Raw genomic sequence first — 13,115 nt, 5'->3', positions numbered from 1 at the left:
TTTCTTCTTGCTAAAGAAGAAGAAGAGTACTACTACTAACGATGGGCCGATATATTAGTTAAAGGGCCTCCGGGCTATGGTAAGGCCCAAATGGATACAAAAATATGTCCCTTTTTAGCCCGTTTGGATGATTAGACGGTCAAGCATCCGGCCCTTGTCCGTGGGAGCTCCTATTCGACGCGTTTTGCGTCCAACAGCCGAGCAAACGCACAGACGGCGCTATGCTGGGCTGGCCCATTTGCGGGTGAGGTAGCAAACGGCGCAAACAGAAAATCCCGCAAAAAGGTAAGCGCTAGCTAGGGACCGAACTCGAGCCCCCCGGCTCATAACCGCACGTAGCTAGCCACAAGACATAACGTCAGTTGTTGTCTCGTTCACAACCCGAAATATTCAAGAAATGACGTTTGGGCCAGATTCTGAAACATTTTTTGAAAATTCAAAATACGAACATTTTTGTACAGTAGCGCCCGGAACTATAGCTGCCTTTTTCTAACTCCGAACAATTTTCCAATTTTGCAAAAAAATTCTGAATTTTGAACAAAAATTGAAACAGGAACATTTTTTGAACTTCTGAACAAATTTTGAATAGCAAGATTTTTTTAAATTTCTGAACAAAATTTGAAAAAGGGAACATTTTTCGTAAAAGCACGAACATTTTTAAAAATTGTGAACTAAAATTGAAAACAGGAACAATTTTCGAACTTCTAAACAATTTTTGAATAGCAGGAACTTTTTTTAAATTCCCGAACAATTTTTGAATTTATGAAAAAAAATTGAAAACGGGAACATTTTTCGTAAAAGCGCGAACATTTTTTAAATTTCTACCAAAATTGAAAACAGTAACATTTTTCAAACTTCTGCACAATTTTTGAAAAACCACAAACATTTTTTGAAAAGCGAACAATTTTTGAATTGCTGAACAAAATTCGAAAGCGGAAACATTTTGTTAATTTATAAACAATTTATGATAAATGCAAACATTTTTTGACATTTACGAACATTTTTTCAAAAACACAAACATTTTAAAAAGGTAAACTTAAAAAAAATAAAACAAAAAAGGGGAAAAAAAGGAAAAAAGGAAGAAGAAAAAAGGAGAAAAAAGAAACAGGAAAAAAGAAAAAGAAAAAAAACGAAAAGAAAACAGAAAAAGAAGAAAGAAAAATGAAAATAGAAAACCACATAAGGGACCTTCTAGAAGGTTCTGAAAACCGATAAAAACCGGCAGGGAAACTTCTAGAAAGTTCCCAAAACCGGAACTGCCTACAGTGGGAGATGGGCCGGCCCAGCTGATCGCTCCCCTATGCGATTGGGCGACTGCTTGACGCAGAGAGCGTCAAATAGGATTTTCCCTTGGCCGTCATTCTCTGGCTATCGCACGCAACGGGCGGTCCATTTGGCCTTCCCTGTTCGTTCTTTTATTAATTCAAATTATTTTGTCCATTCTATACATTTTTTATTTGAATAAATAAAATATTGCATGGAGTTACAAAAATAAGTCACATAGTTTACAATCAAATAAATAAAAATCACATAATTTACAACCAAATAAATTTAAAATTGTAGCAATTAAATTGGAAGAAAATGAGAAGATAGAACTATTGGTTTTCTATATGTGAGTTGACATATGTTCAACCAAACCATTTTAAAGTTGAACGTGAGTTGCTCGATCACACATTTCATGATGAACTTGTAGGAACTATTCAAACATTGCCAAGTGGACCCTCGGGCTCAACCAAATAACCCTGATACTCCTACCCTTGTTCATAAATTCTATCATCACGGTCATCCTCCACAATTATGTTGTGCATGATCACACAAGCGGTCATCACTTGTAACACAATGTCAATGCTCCATGTTCTAGCAGGGTGTCAAAAAATAGCCCAGCGATATTGGAGCACACTAAGAACACTTTACATTCTTCCTAGCACTCTCTCTTGTTCTTTGGCTTCCCTAGCTCTCTTCTCACCTCGGGGATTGGAAATTGTCTTCACAGATGTAGACCACAGAGGATAGATACTATCAGCTAGCTAGTATCCCTTGTTGTATGGATGACAACTGATCTCATAGCTGACCTTTGGGAAATTGCCTTCCGGAAATTTCAAGAACATCGGAGAGCGCTGAAGCACGTTGATGTCATTTTTGCCATGCCGAAAAAAGAGTGCCAAATCAAAAGATCTTGTACTGCCACAACTTTAAGTATGATCGTGCACTCTCCAACATGTCCCTTATATTGCCCCTGCCAAGGACAGTTCTTCCGCGCCCCGGTGCAAACAATCTATGCTTCTAAACATCCCCGAAAAGCCTCTCGAAGCATTGATTGATAACAATCAGTCTATATATTTAGCGTTGATTAGTCCCTTTCAAGGTTGTCAGAATCGTGATTTTGAATCGGATCGGAGCTCCGATGGTAGGATCGCAAATCGTATAATCTTCACTATATCAGGATCGTAGAAACGTAGATTCTATGAACTAAAATCGTAGAATCATAGGGGCTAGTTTGGATCGTAAAGTCGTAGAATCGTATAACAGAATCGTGATTCTGACTACCCCTTTAGTGATCCGATAAAGGAGTAGAAAGGAATATCGCCTTTTTCCTCATGGCTTAGTCTGTCTAGGGTTTAGCTCATGAGTCATGACCCCCACTGCCAGCCCATTGCATACCAGTCTCCACATGTAAACATTAACCTTATTTGGAACATTTGCACTACATAGGTTCAGCCAACATTCGCGGTTTGCCATCCATCGGGAGGGCAGGGCATATACAATATAATTAAAGTGGATGTGATGAACCAACCTGTGGTTGGATAGTTAGGAGGACAGTGGTATCCCCAACCCATTAGGGTTCAAGTTCTATAATTGGCATATCGGTGCTTGCATTTCCCTGAATTTATTTCATACTTTTCAGCGAAGTTCATTCAATAAGAGGAGACGTTCCCTCGACTACAAGGCATCTGTGGTGACTTCGTCAATCTCAAAATGTTGTGTTTGCTCAGTATCTCGGAGGTGCTCATAGGGGTAGGGTGTGCATGCATTTGTTCATAGGGATGAGTGTAGGTACGATTGTATTGTGTTTAACAATAAATAAAGTAAATGTGTGTATGCATATGTTAGTATAATTCTATATTTTGAAACTACTCCCTACCATAATATAGTGCATATAGATTTTTTTGAAAAGTCAAACTTACAAACTTTGACCAAGTTTATAGAAAAAATATTTATATATACAAGACCAAATATATACAATATGAAAGTATGTGTTGTGATGTATCTAAGGACATGTATTTGGTATTCCAGATGTATATGTTTTCTTCTACAAACTTGGTCAAAGTTTGTAAAATTTGACTTTCTAAAAAATCTATATGCACTACATTGTGGAACGGAGGGAGTACTTAGCAATAAAAAAACTATTATTGGGGCTAAATTATACACTCAACATATTATTTCAGCTAATATACATTGTAATTACATAAATAATATCAAATTAGTGTTTACACAACATGTTCAATTTATCGAGGTATTTCAGACTTTCAGCACTAGCTATAGACACACCATCCATCCTAAAATTAATTCTCAAATAGAATTTTTGGCTTTCTTAGCTTTTACTAGCCCAAGCCGCTTCTCATCTTCTACCAGTTCCAGTTGTTTCTCATTCAGTCGCAACTCAAACAAACAAGGTCTTGGTCGTGCTCCTCGGCCTAGAGTGCCCAATGCGCCCGATATAGAGTACTTGGTGGATCTTTTGGACATCTGTCCTCTTTTATTGATTTTTTAAAAAACGGAGACAAAAGATTTGCCTCATCCATTCAATAAGAAGAATAATAGAGTTTATTTGAGTTACAATACACTCCAAAAATACAAAACATATTACTCCCCTGGTAAGATGGATTTCAACTTTTTGCTCCCGCGGATATCCAATGAGTCACCTCCCCTTTGATGATGCCGAGGAGAGCTAAGGGCGGTGCACTTTTGTGGTGAAAGACACGAGCGTTTCTTTCACACCCCCACCCTCCCCCCAAACGACCCAAGAGGTTAACATTGGAAGCAATGTCTTGACACTTCTGTTGGGGATGGTGCCTTTGATGGACACGTGGCTCCATTGTTAATGCAATGGAGCCGGGCGTGAGCCCTTTCCCTCTAAAATTCTTCTGTTGGGGATATTGCAATCTGTAAGACAAATCCACCAGTCCTTGGTGGAGCGGAACATCGCCAGGAAGACATGACGATGCAGTCAGCTGAAGCCAAGTTTTGAGCATGTCCCAGAGTCTAGCGCTTGCGTAGAGGGCAAAGGCCATAGTTTGGCCATCATCTCTTGGCCAACCTATCTACAGTTCATTTCCCCAAAGAATTTCACTTTTGATCAGGACCAAGCTTTCCAACTCATGCTCCATACTTTCATCGGAGAGTGGATCAAGTCAAGAAATTGCGCCTTGTAGGCAAGCTCCGCAGAATAGAGACCAGTGTCATTGGAGAAAAGAGATGCATACGTGCACCGGGAGGTTACGTGCCTCCATCCGCCGTTGGTCTTATTGGAGATCCGAGTGCATGCAAATCCCCTGTTTTTTTCCATGCATGCTGATCACTTTTGGTGCTGGCAGCTTTTGATAGAGGTCTAGAGGCAAATAACATAGACCTACAAAATGCTTTTTCATGTGATTTGAAAGTTTGAAATCATTTTATCTCATGAACCAAAAACTCGATTTAATTTTCGTTTACGTATATACATTCCCGATGATGAGGACCTTTAAACAAGATCACTCTTGAATATATTTTGGTAAGTTTTAAAGTTTGACAATGGTACACAATGAATTACAATAAAACTAACGGTTAACACGCTATGGCACATTACGAATTTATGATACACCATGAAACATCCTATACAACTTTGTAGTTTCATGGGTTTAGCCATTATAGTTTCATCAAGTTTCATTAGGTTTCAAATTTTATATTTAAAAATTTATGAAAATATATTCATGTTTAGTCTTGTTTAAAAGATCTCCTTACTAGACCCGCAAATATTTAAACATACCAGAAATCAAAATTTTCTTGCAAAAGATATTTGGTTTTAAAATTTCAGACCCAACATAAAATGCATGGGTTAATATGAGGAGAGAAAAAATCAGGTAGGTCATAGGTTGGAGTTGGTGCATTGAGTAGACACTATATTAAAGAATAAAGTGAATGACATGCATGCACGGGAGATCCTGTGCATTGGGAGATAAACCATTCTCATTATCATTGTGGTTCCATAGAACAATGCGGTGCCCGGCGTGTTGGAATTTCGCCACAGGATCAATCACATCAAACTGCACGAACACATGCGCACAAAAAGTTGATAGCCAAAGGGCCCTTGTCGTGCCCTTGTTTCTCCTCTTTATTAATTTTCTGGTTCTCTCTCACGGTTACAAAACCCACGCAACACTGCATATATATATGCATCGTCCTAACCATAGCGCGTAGCCGACTTCACCATAACCTAACACAACACGTACACGGACATGACATCCTAGCACTACTCGGACAGCTATGACTAGGACTCCCATCTATACGCTAACTCACGTACGACTAGTACTCTTGGTGTTGCCGTACATAACTTTCCTAGTCCAATCAGCGGCAACGCTGATCACACTCCTAATCCTATCCGGACACAACTATCATATGTTTGGATTATTCCAACACGGCGCACATCATGGGTCAAAAATTTCCTTTCTTTCACGGCGTACAAAACTGTTAGTCTCGACGGGAACATTTGGTTCCTGGGTGTATATACACCAGCAAAAAAAGGTATATACATCCTATATGAAAAAAATGCAGTTCAGCAAAAAGGTAAAAAGAAAATGTAAATATTTTTAAATAAACTTGACATTCTATAATATTTTTGAGAAAAATTTCATAAAATAAAATCACCCTTTGACTTCATTTAAAAAAAGATAAATTTCCGGTCAAAATAGTGCGAATAGTGACCTATAATAGCAAATAAATTTTATCCTTTTGCCATGAAGTCAATGTTAGTTTTTTTCATGAAAATTTATATACTAGTGCAAACAAAGTCAAGTTTAATCTAAAAATACTTTTAAACTATTTTGACTTTTTGTTTAATTATTAAAATAAAATCTCTGTATAGGGTGTATATACAACCAGGAACCAAAGGGCGTGTTTGGTTCACATCTGTGTATTTCCCGCTCTATCAACTGCTATAATTGAAGGTGGTTGATGGGCTGATCCACTGGTTCATCACGGAGTCAGGCGATCCGTCTCTGCTCTTCTTCACCAACACCGCGCCATCAGTGGACGCGCAGGTCACCTTCTCGGTAATGCTGTGATGAGCCTGTCTGAGCACGTCCAGCACCTCGCCGATGGACGGCCGCACGTCCTGCTCCGGCTGCAGGCACCGGAACGCCACCTCGGCGACCATGTCGATCGTCCCCTTCGTCTCGCTCGCCGACGACCCGTACCCGAGCCGCGGGTCGACCAGCCGGTCGATCTCGCAGCATTGTATCATGCGCACGGCCATGCATGCCAGGTTCACGTCGGTGTCGGCCTGGGCCATGTCCACCGCCGGCCTGGAGGACACGAGCTCGACGAGCACCACGCCGAAGCTGTACACGTCGCTCTTGTCCGTGAGCTGGTACCGGCGTTGGTACGCCGGGTCGACGTACCCGGGGGTGCCCTGCGGCGCCGTGGACACGTGCTGCGTGGCGCCGTCGGCCGGGAACAGCCGGGACAGCCCGAAGTCGGCCACCTTGACGTGGAACCCGTCGTCGAGGAGGATGTTGGTCGTCTTGACGTCGCGGTGCAGGACTTGGTGCGCGTGGAGGTAGGCCAGCGCGGCGGCCGTCTCGACGGCGATGCCGAGCCGGGTCGGCCACGCGAGCATGAGGGTGTCGCCGCCGCCGTCCTTGCCGTGGTGGAGGTGGTCGGCGAGCGTGCCGTTGGGGACGAACTCGTAGACGAGGAGGAGGTCGCGGGAGGAGGAGGTGCAGCCGTAGAGCGCGACGAGGTTGGGGTGGCGCAGGCGTGAGAGGATGTCCACCTCGTTGGCGAACTGCTCCACGCCCTTGTAGCTGTTCTTGTACAGCCGCTTCACCGCCACCACGCTCCCGTCCCGGAAAACCCCTGCACAAACACATCGTATCGTCGTCATTCTATTACTCTGAAGTCTGAAATACAATCCAACAATGGCATGGCTGCGCGTGTGGATACGATGTACCTTTGTAGAGTGTCCCGAAGCCGCCGGCGCCGAGCTCATTGGCGTTGCCGAAGCCGTCGGTGGCCGCGTCGAGCTCCTCGTAGGTGAAGATGTGGGTGCACGGCGAGCCGGCAAGGCCGTTGAACTCCTTGCGGAGCGATGCCAGCGGCGATCCTTCACGGAAGAGGCCGTCCACTGACGCAGATCGTTTCTTGTTCTTGGCTCGATTGAGTTGTATGAGATGGCACACGAGTCCCAGTATGATGACAAACAGAACAGCACTTGTGATTCCTGAAGGCACATATGTGCTGAGTGAGCAAGCCAAATTTCTACATGAAGTTATCAACTTTTTGGCGGGGTTATAGAGTTAGGAACCCAGATAAGTCCCGAACGTTTGGATTTTCCCCATAGAAAATTGATGGCAGCTTTAGTTGGCGCGAGAATGACAAATTTAGTTTGTAAGCATGATACCAACTAAACTTGTCATCCTCGCGTCAACTAAAATTTTCATAAAAACGTTCGATTTGTCATGGGCAATATCCGGACGTTCGAAATTTATCATTTATATATGTAAAGTTATCAGTACCTGTGACATACTTTATTCCAACATCCTTTGCACCTGTACCTGTATCTGTATGCCGGAAGGTCGAACGAAGAAAGAAGAATCAGGACATTTGAATGGCAAGTAATGCAGTATGTAAATCAAGAAACATAAAAGGAACAAAACCTTAATTTTGAATACAAGCTAGTGACGGATATCCTATCTCATTCGTGGTATATGTTTCCATAAGACATATTTTGATTTGTTAAAGGGATCCCTTTGTTAACATAAGGCTGTGAGGATGCGCAAAAAAATAAAGGCTGTGAGCAATAATCACTAAGTTCGAATCAGTATTTTTAATGAAGTAATTATTTCTGTATTCAAAATTCGCTAAAAAAATCTCCATGTCCAACTTGCAGTGACTACAACATTTTTTCTGAAGCAAATAGTGATTACAACAAACAATTGTTTTTTGACGAAAAAAGGCCAACGATGACGAGCAAGAAAGTAGGACATGAGTAGTGGTGGTGTACCACTGACAGAAAAAAATTATATGAGACCAGGGTGGGGGGTGGGGTAGATGCTTTGTGGGGTACCACTGACCACTGACACAAATCACAAAGCATCTAATATCTCTCCCCTGATTTCAGGTGAGGGTGAGGTAGATGCTTTGCGATTTGTGAATGCCACGTGTCATCCATCAGGGTGGGTCTCACCCGAATTATATGAGACCTGGTCTCATAGAATTATTTTCCTCCACTGACGAGCCATATATGTGGCCCATTAGCGCTCTGCAGTTTACGAGCGACGGACATATCCAAAAAGTTGTTAGCTGGTGCACTAATTCTATGCCCAGGTCGACAGCGAAAGGAAGATGTGCCAAGAGCCATCGTCCCTGCCGTCTTCGGGATTTTAGATATAAATTTACAATTATTTTTGAAACACTGTGATCAATAGAACCCGAGCTCCGAAATCTCTGTTCTGGCACAGATAGCACCGGACTTTTCATCAAATTGTTTTACAATGTATTTTATTATTAATGTTTACATGCATTGATCTAGGGATGCAGATTGATGGATGTTAGGGTACCCTCTTTGGGATTTTTAGTTCATTTGATTGATCTAGTTACGATTAGAGAGTACTCCCTCCGTTCCGATTTACTCGTCGTGGTTTTAGTTCAAATTTGAACTAAAACCATGACGAGTAAATCGGAACGGAGGGAGTACCATTTAGGTTGCCCTTTTGCATGCCTAGATTTATACAAAATTATTAGCTAGAGACCATGCAAAGTCAGAAAGAAAAAACTATTTTGAAATGGAGTGAATTGTGCTCAAGCAAAAAATTGATTGTGAATACATATTTCCTGACAAACCTAGTAATATGAACTTGTTCGGATTAATGATGCTTTTATACTGATGATGATCAAATCTAACCAAGTTTGACAAAACGCAAACTGTAAAACTGCTTATGTTATGAACCGGGGAGAGTACATAACTTCACAATTTGTGGGTACCATTTCCAGTTGAAGCGCACTTGGATATGCATAAATTTGGGCACCTGATTTTGGAGTGATTAAAAAGACAGATTAGGATATTAGACTCTGAATTTCCTCACCATGGAAAAACATTTTGCCAAATTGACTACGTTGATGATGGCCGTACGTCTCATGACAGTGATAGATAGTTAACCGGTCAGAGCAAACTGTGAAATATTATTACCTCTGCTGACCAAAAGTTTGTATATCGTTATCAAAACTCTTTGGATAACCCTTGTCATGTCATGTCGAGTAATCTCCTTAATGCTTTGAGTAGTAAATTAAGGTGGAGAACCCTCAAAAAAGAAATGGCAGTATTCACTGATGTGACATGCAAGAAGAAAAAAGCTACAAAAGCCAAAAGATCAATTCTGCATTGTGCACAAGTTAAGGGAGACGACAGAATGAGCTGCCATGCCGTTCGCCTCACGTCCAAGGTTTTGGTAGGAAATATCAAACAGAATGAGCTGTCATGTGCATCCTTTCATGGAAGACTTGGGGAGAAGACTTGCAGATCAGGTTCCCTTCATACTAGGGGCAGAGCGGCTGAGTCAGCTGACCCCACAATAATCCACTTTCTCCCTGGATCTTAGTTGAATTTTAGTGAATTTAGCCCGGTTGCTTTCTGAGTTTCCACTCTGAAGAATAAGTATCGTCCATTTTCATCTTTTAACTGCCCACAAAGTTTATTGTTGGCTTTCGGAAAGGCTGTGATCTAGCTCTCTCTCATCTAGACGAGAGTTAACCTAATCTCATCTAGCTGTCAGCTTTTTTTTTTTTTGCTGTTTTCTTGTTCTTTCACTTATTTTTTTTCTTGATTGTTATTTGGGTGGGGTGGGGATAAGAGGATAATTGGTTTGGTGCCAGCATTAGGCATTGCCAATGCTTAAAGAAAAGATATAAAAAAATTAGAAATTGTAAAGCAATCAAATGTTTTAAAAAAAGTTCGCACCAATCTTCGCGTAAAATCAAATAGCATAGGAGTTAGATACGATTTTGTTATTCATTTTCGAAGAACAACAAATCACAAGTCTAACGCAAAGGTTGGACTAATAAATTGACAGGTTGAATGGTCATTTAAGAAAACGACATTTGCATCACAAATTCACAATCGACTACACAACTTTGACAGTGATAGCATGAGTGGCTGCTACCCATAGACGGTCAGACCATAGATTTGCATTGTACAATGAGGTTAGCCCTATGAACGTGTGGCTGAATTATATATAAACCAATTTGCCATGACCGAAGTTATTCAAAGGCACGCAGTCCAAGTTCACGAATTGACCATTTCAGTATCTAACTTAAATTAAGTGATGACATGGTGCATAAGACATCTCCATGCAGTACTGTAATGTACTCCCTCCGTTCCATAATGTAAAACGTTTTTTAACACTACACTAGTGTCAGAAAACGTCTATTATGAGACGGACGGAGTATTACTCTTACTGATTCTGAGAATAATCTGTGCAAGTTAAGAAAGAAAACGATCTTGAGTTACCTGGAGGAGTTGGTGAGCTGGGTTGGGTGGAATTGGGGCAGAGCTTCCCGTCGGGGCCGCAGACGCACTTGAACGAGAACTGATCGAACCTGCACTCCCCGCAGCTCATCTGTCTGCATCGGTCGCAGTCTCCCAGCACCGGCGGCAGCTTCAGGAGGAATCCCTCCCTGATCAGCCGCACGTAGTCGTAGTGCAGCTGAGCTGGCTCCATTCCTCGGCGCACCGGCACGCTCACCGAGCTACAGTTGGTGGAAACCCCCTGCGGTGGCGTGCCGCCTTCGCCGGCGCCCCAGCTGCGCTTCGAGATGTACGCCCCCATCGTGTGGTTGGCGCACTTCCGCCGCAGCAAGAACTCAGCGGGCACGGCGCAGTTGTAGAAGAACACGAGGCGCTTGTTGGTGGCGCTGATGTTGAACGGGAAGAGGGCGAGGCTGGCCGTCACGTTGAAGTCGGGGACGGGGCAGCCGGTGTCGCCGGCGAAGGCTGTCTGCACGGCGGCCACCATGGAGTTGTCCGCGTAGGAGATGTTGTCGACGCGGAACAGGTGCTCCCTGAACGTGTTGCTCAGGTAGGCGGGGCCGGTGCCGGCCTCGCAGGTGAGGTCCAAGGGCGGGTAGCCGCAGTAGAGCGGCTGCACGCCGGCGAGGGAGAAGGGGTACCTGATGGTGAGGTCCCCGCATGACTCCGGCGCGCAGCTCCCGTTGCTGCCGGTGCTGGATGCAGCCGTGCGCAGGAAGGAGGCGAGCGGGAGAAGAAGCAGCTGCAGCGACAGCATGGACATGGTTTGCGACGAGCACGCGCGCAGTCTGGTCAAGTACACCAATTCCGCTCATGTTAAACTTACTGGAAAAAAACTCTAGTAAAATGATAAGGTGAATCAGTCAAAGGCAATTCAATATCCAAATCATCATAATAAGAATAGGGCCTCGATCAGAGCATATACTACCAGATAGAGAGCGAGGCAGATGGAGGGGATTATGGTTCCAATTTGTTGGCAGGTGCTTTCGCTGTAAAAGCAAAGGAACTTTTCAAGAGTTTCGATGAATTGAAAACCGGTTCTGCTTCGCTCTTGCTTCGTGGTCTTGAGCAAGGAACTACTCAGATTCGCACCCTGATGTTTATTGGAAGGAAAAGCCAGAAAGCAGACCGTGGAGCTTGTCACATACTACTACTACTTGACTACTTGTGAGGCATGAAGTGGATGATGTCGGTACGCTGGTACATGGTCTTTGACTGGTATTGCTTCCGGTTTTCGTTACGCAAGTCCCCATCGCATCTTCGTCGCAGCAACGGCATCGCGGTTTTCTCCGCCACAGGCTAGAGAGCAAGGCTTCTTTATTTTTTTTCCAAAAAAACTTCCAATCTATTCATCCTCACCTCAATCATGACTCGAGAGCAAGGCTTTATGCACATCTAGATGATTATGGCTGCCAAGCTAAAATCTGCAATATGGGTTACATACAACATTTAAAAAAATGTTAAACAAGCATTTAAAAATTATCAAATGTGTATAGGAAAAATGTTTCACACGTATGTACAAAAAGTAAAGCATTTATTTATATACTAGTAAATTTTACGTGGTTTGCACGTCATTTAAATATATAAAAGCATCGGAGAATACATATGAATATGTATTTCCTTTCGTAGAATCACATTGGACAAGATCTAACTTAGTTCTTACTTCTCTAGAATCCAGATTATTCTAGCCTTTTTATTATTAGAGTATCAGATAAACATATGAAAAGAAAATATATTTCTAGAACACGTGACATGGTAGAGTCGGCCACGTGGAAGAATACTATGAGTTGAAAACTTTATCAAACGGATGATAATTCTCGGATTTGCCATCTCGCGGCCATTGGATGGAGCATATCCAACGGCTAATATTTGAAGCTATTGGCACACTATATAGTGGTATAGAAAATGTTAATAAAGCATTTGAAAAATGTTAAATGTGTATAGGAAAAAAGTTTGTTATATATAAAAAACCAATGTGTATGAAAAAAGGTTGATCAAGTATTTTAAAAATGTTAAACGCGTATATAAAATGTTCTTGGTGTATATGAAAAATGTACAATGTACATTAAAATAAAATAGACAACAAAATACATATATTTGAAATAAGTTTATTCAGTATTCAAAAAATGTTAAACACATATATGAAATGTTCCTAACGTATGTGAAAAGTATACATTCCGTGTGAAAACATATTGTAGCCATTAGAAAAAATCACTGTGTATTGATTTTTTTTACCATGTATTCGAAAGCAGGGACAGAGGTGAGATTTGCACTTATAGGAGAGGGACGCATCAAACCGCACATGGTTCAAAGCCGGAGAGGTGCCATCATCTGA

General features: G+C 42.1%; 1 protein-coding gene across 1 annotated transcript; it reads right to left on the bottom strand.

Annotated features, from left to right (window-relative positions):
- Window positions 1-6,065: 6,065 nt before the first annotated feature.
- LOC123068417 (LEAF RUST 10 DISEASE-RESISTANCE LOCUS RECEPTOR-LIKE PROTEIN KINASE-like 1.2) lies at window positions 6,066-11,947 on the bottom strand. Its single transcript, XM_044491006.1, has 5 exons — window positions 11,709-11,947; window positions 10,763-11,568; window positions 7,773-7,817; window positions 7,208-7,477; window positions 6,066-7,113 (listed from the first exon to the last, which is right to left on the bottom strand). Exons 2-5 carry the CDS (start codon window positions 11,541-11,543, stop codon window positions 6,185-6,187), a joined length of 2,025 nt encoding a protein of 674 aa, XP_044346941.1. The 5' UTR covers window positions 11,544-11,568; window positions 11,709-11,947; the 3' UTR covers window positions 6,066-6,184.
- Between the last annotated feature and the right edge of the window lie 1,168 nt (window positions 11,948-13,115).

This window comes from Triticum aestivum, chromosome 3B (genome assembly GCF_018294505.1).
Source record: "Triticum aestivum cultivar Chinese Spring chromosome 3B, IWGSC CS RefSeq v2.1, whole genome shotgun sequence".
Taxonomy (NCBI): domain Eukaryota; kingdom Viridiplantae; phylum Streptophyta; class Magnoliopsida; order Poales; family Poaceae; genus Triticum; species Triticum aestivum.
Note: the sequence above shows the minus strand (reverse complement) of the source record. Positions and strands in the feature narration are given on the sequence as shown.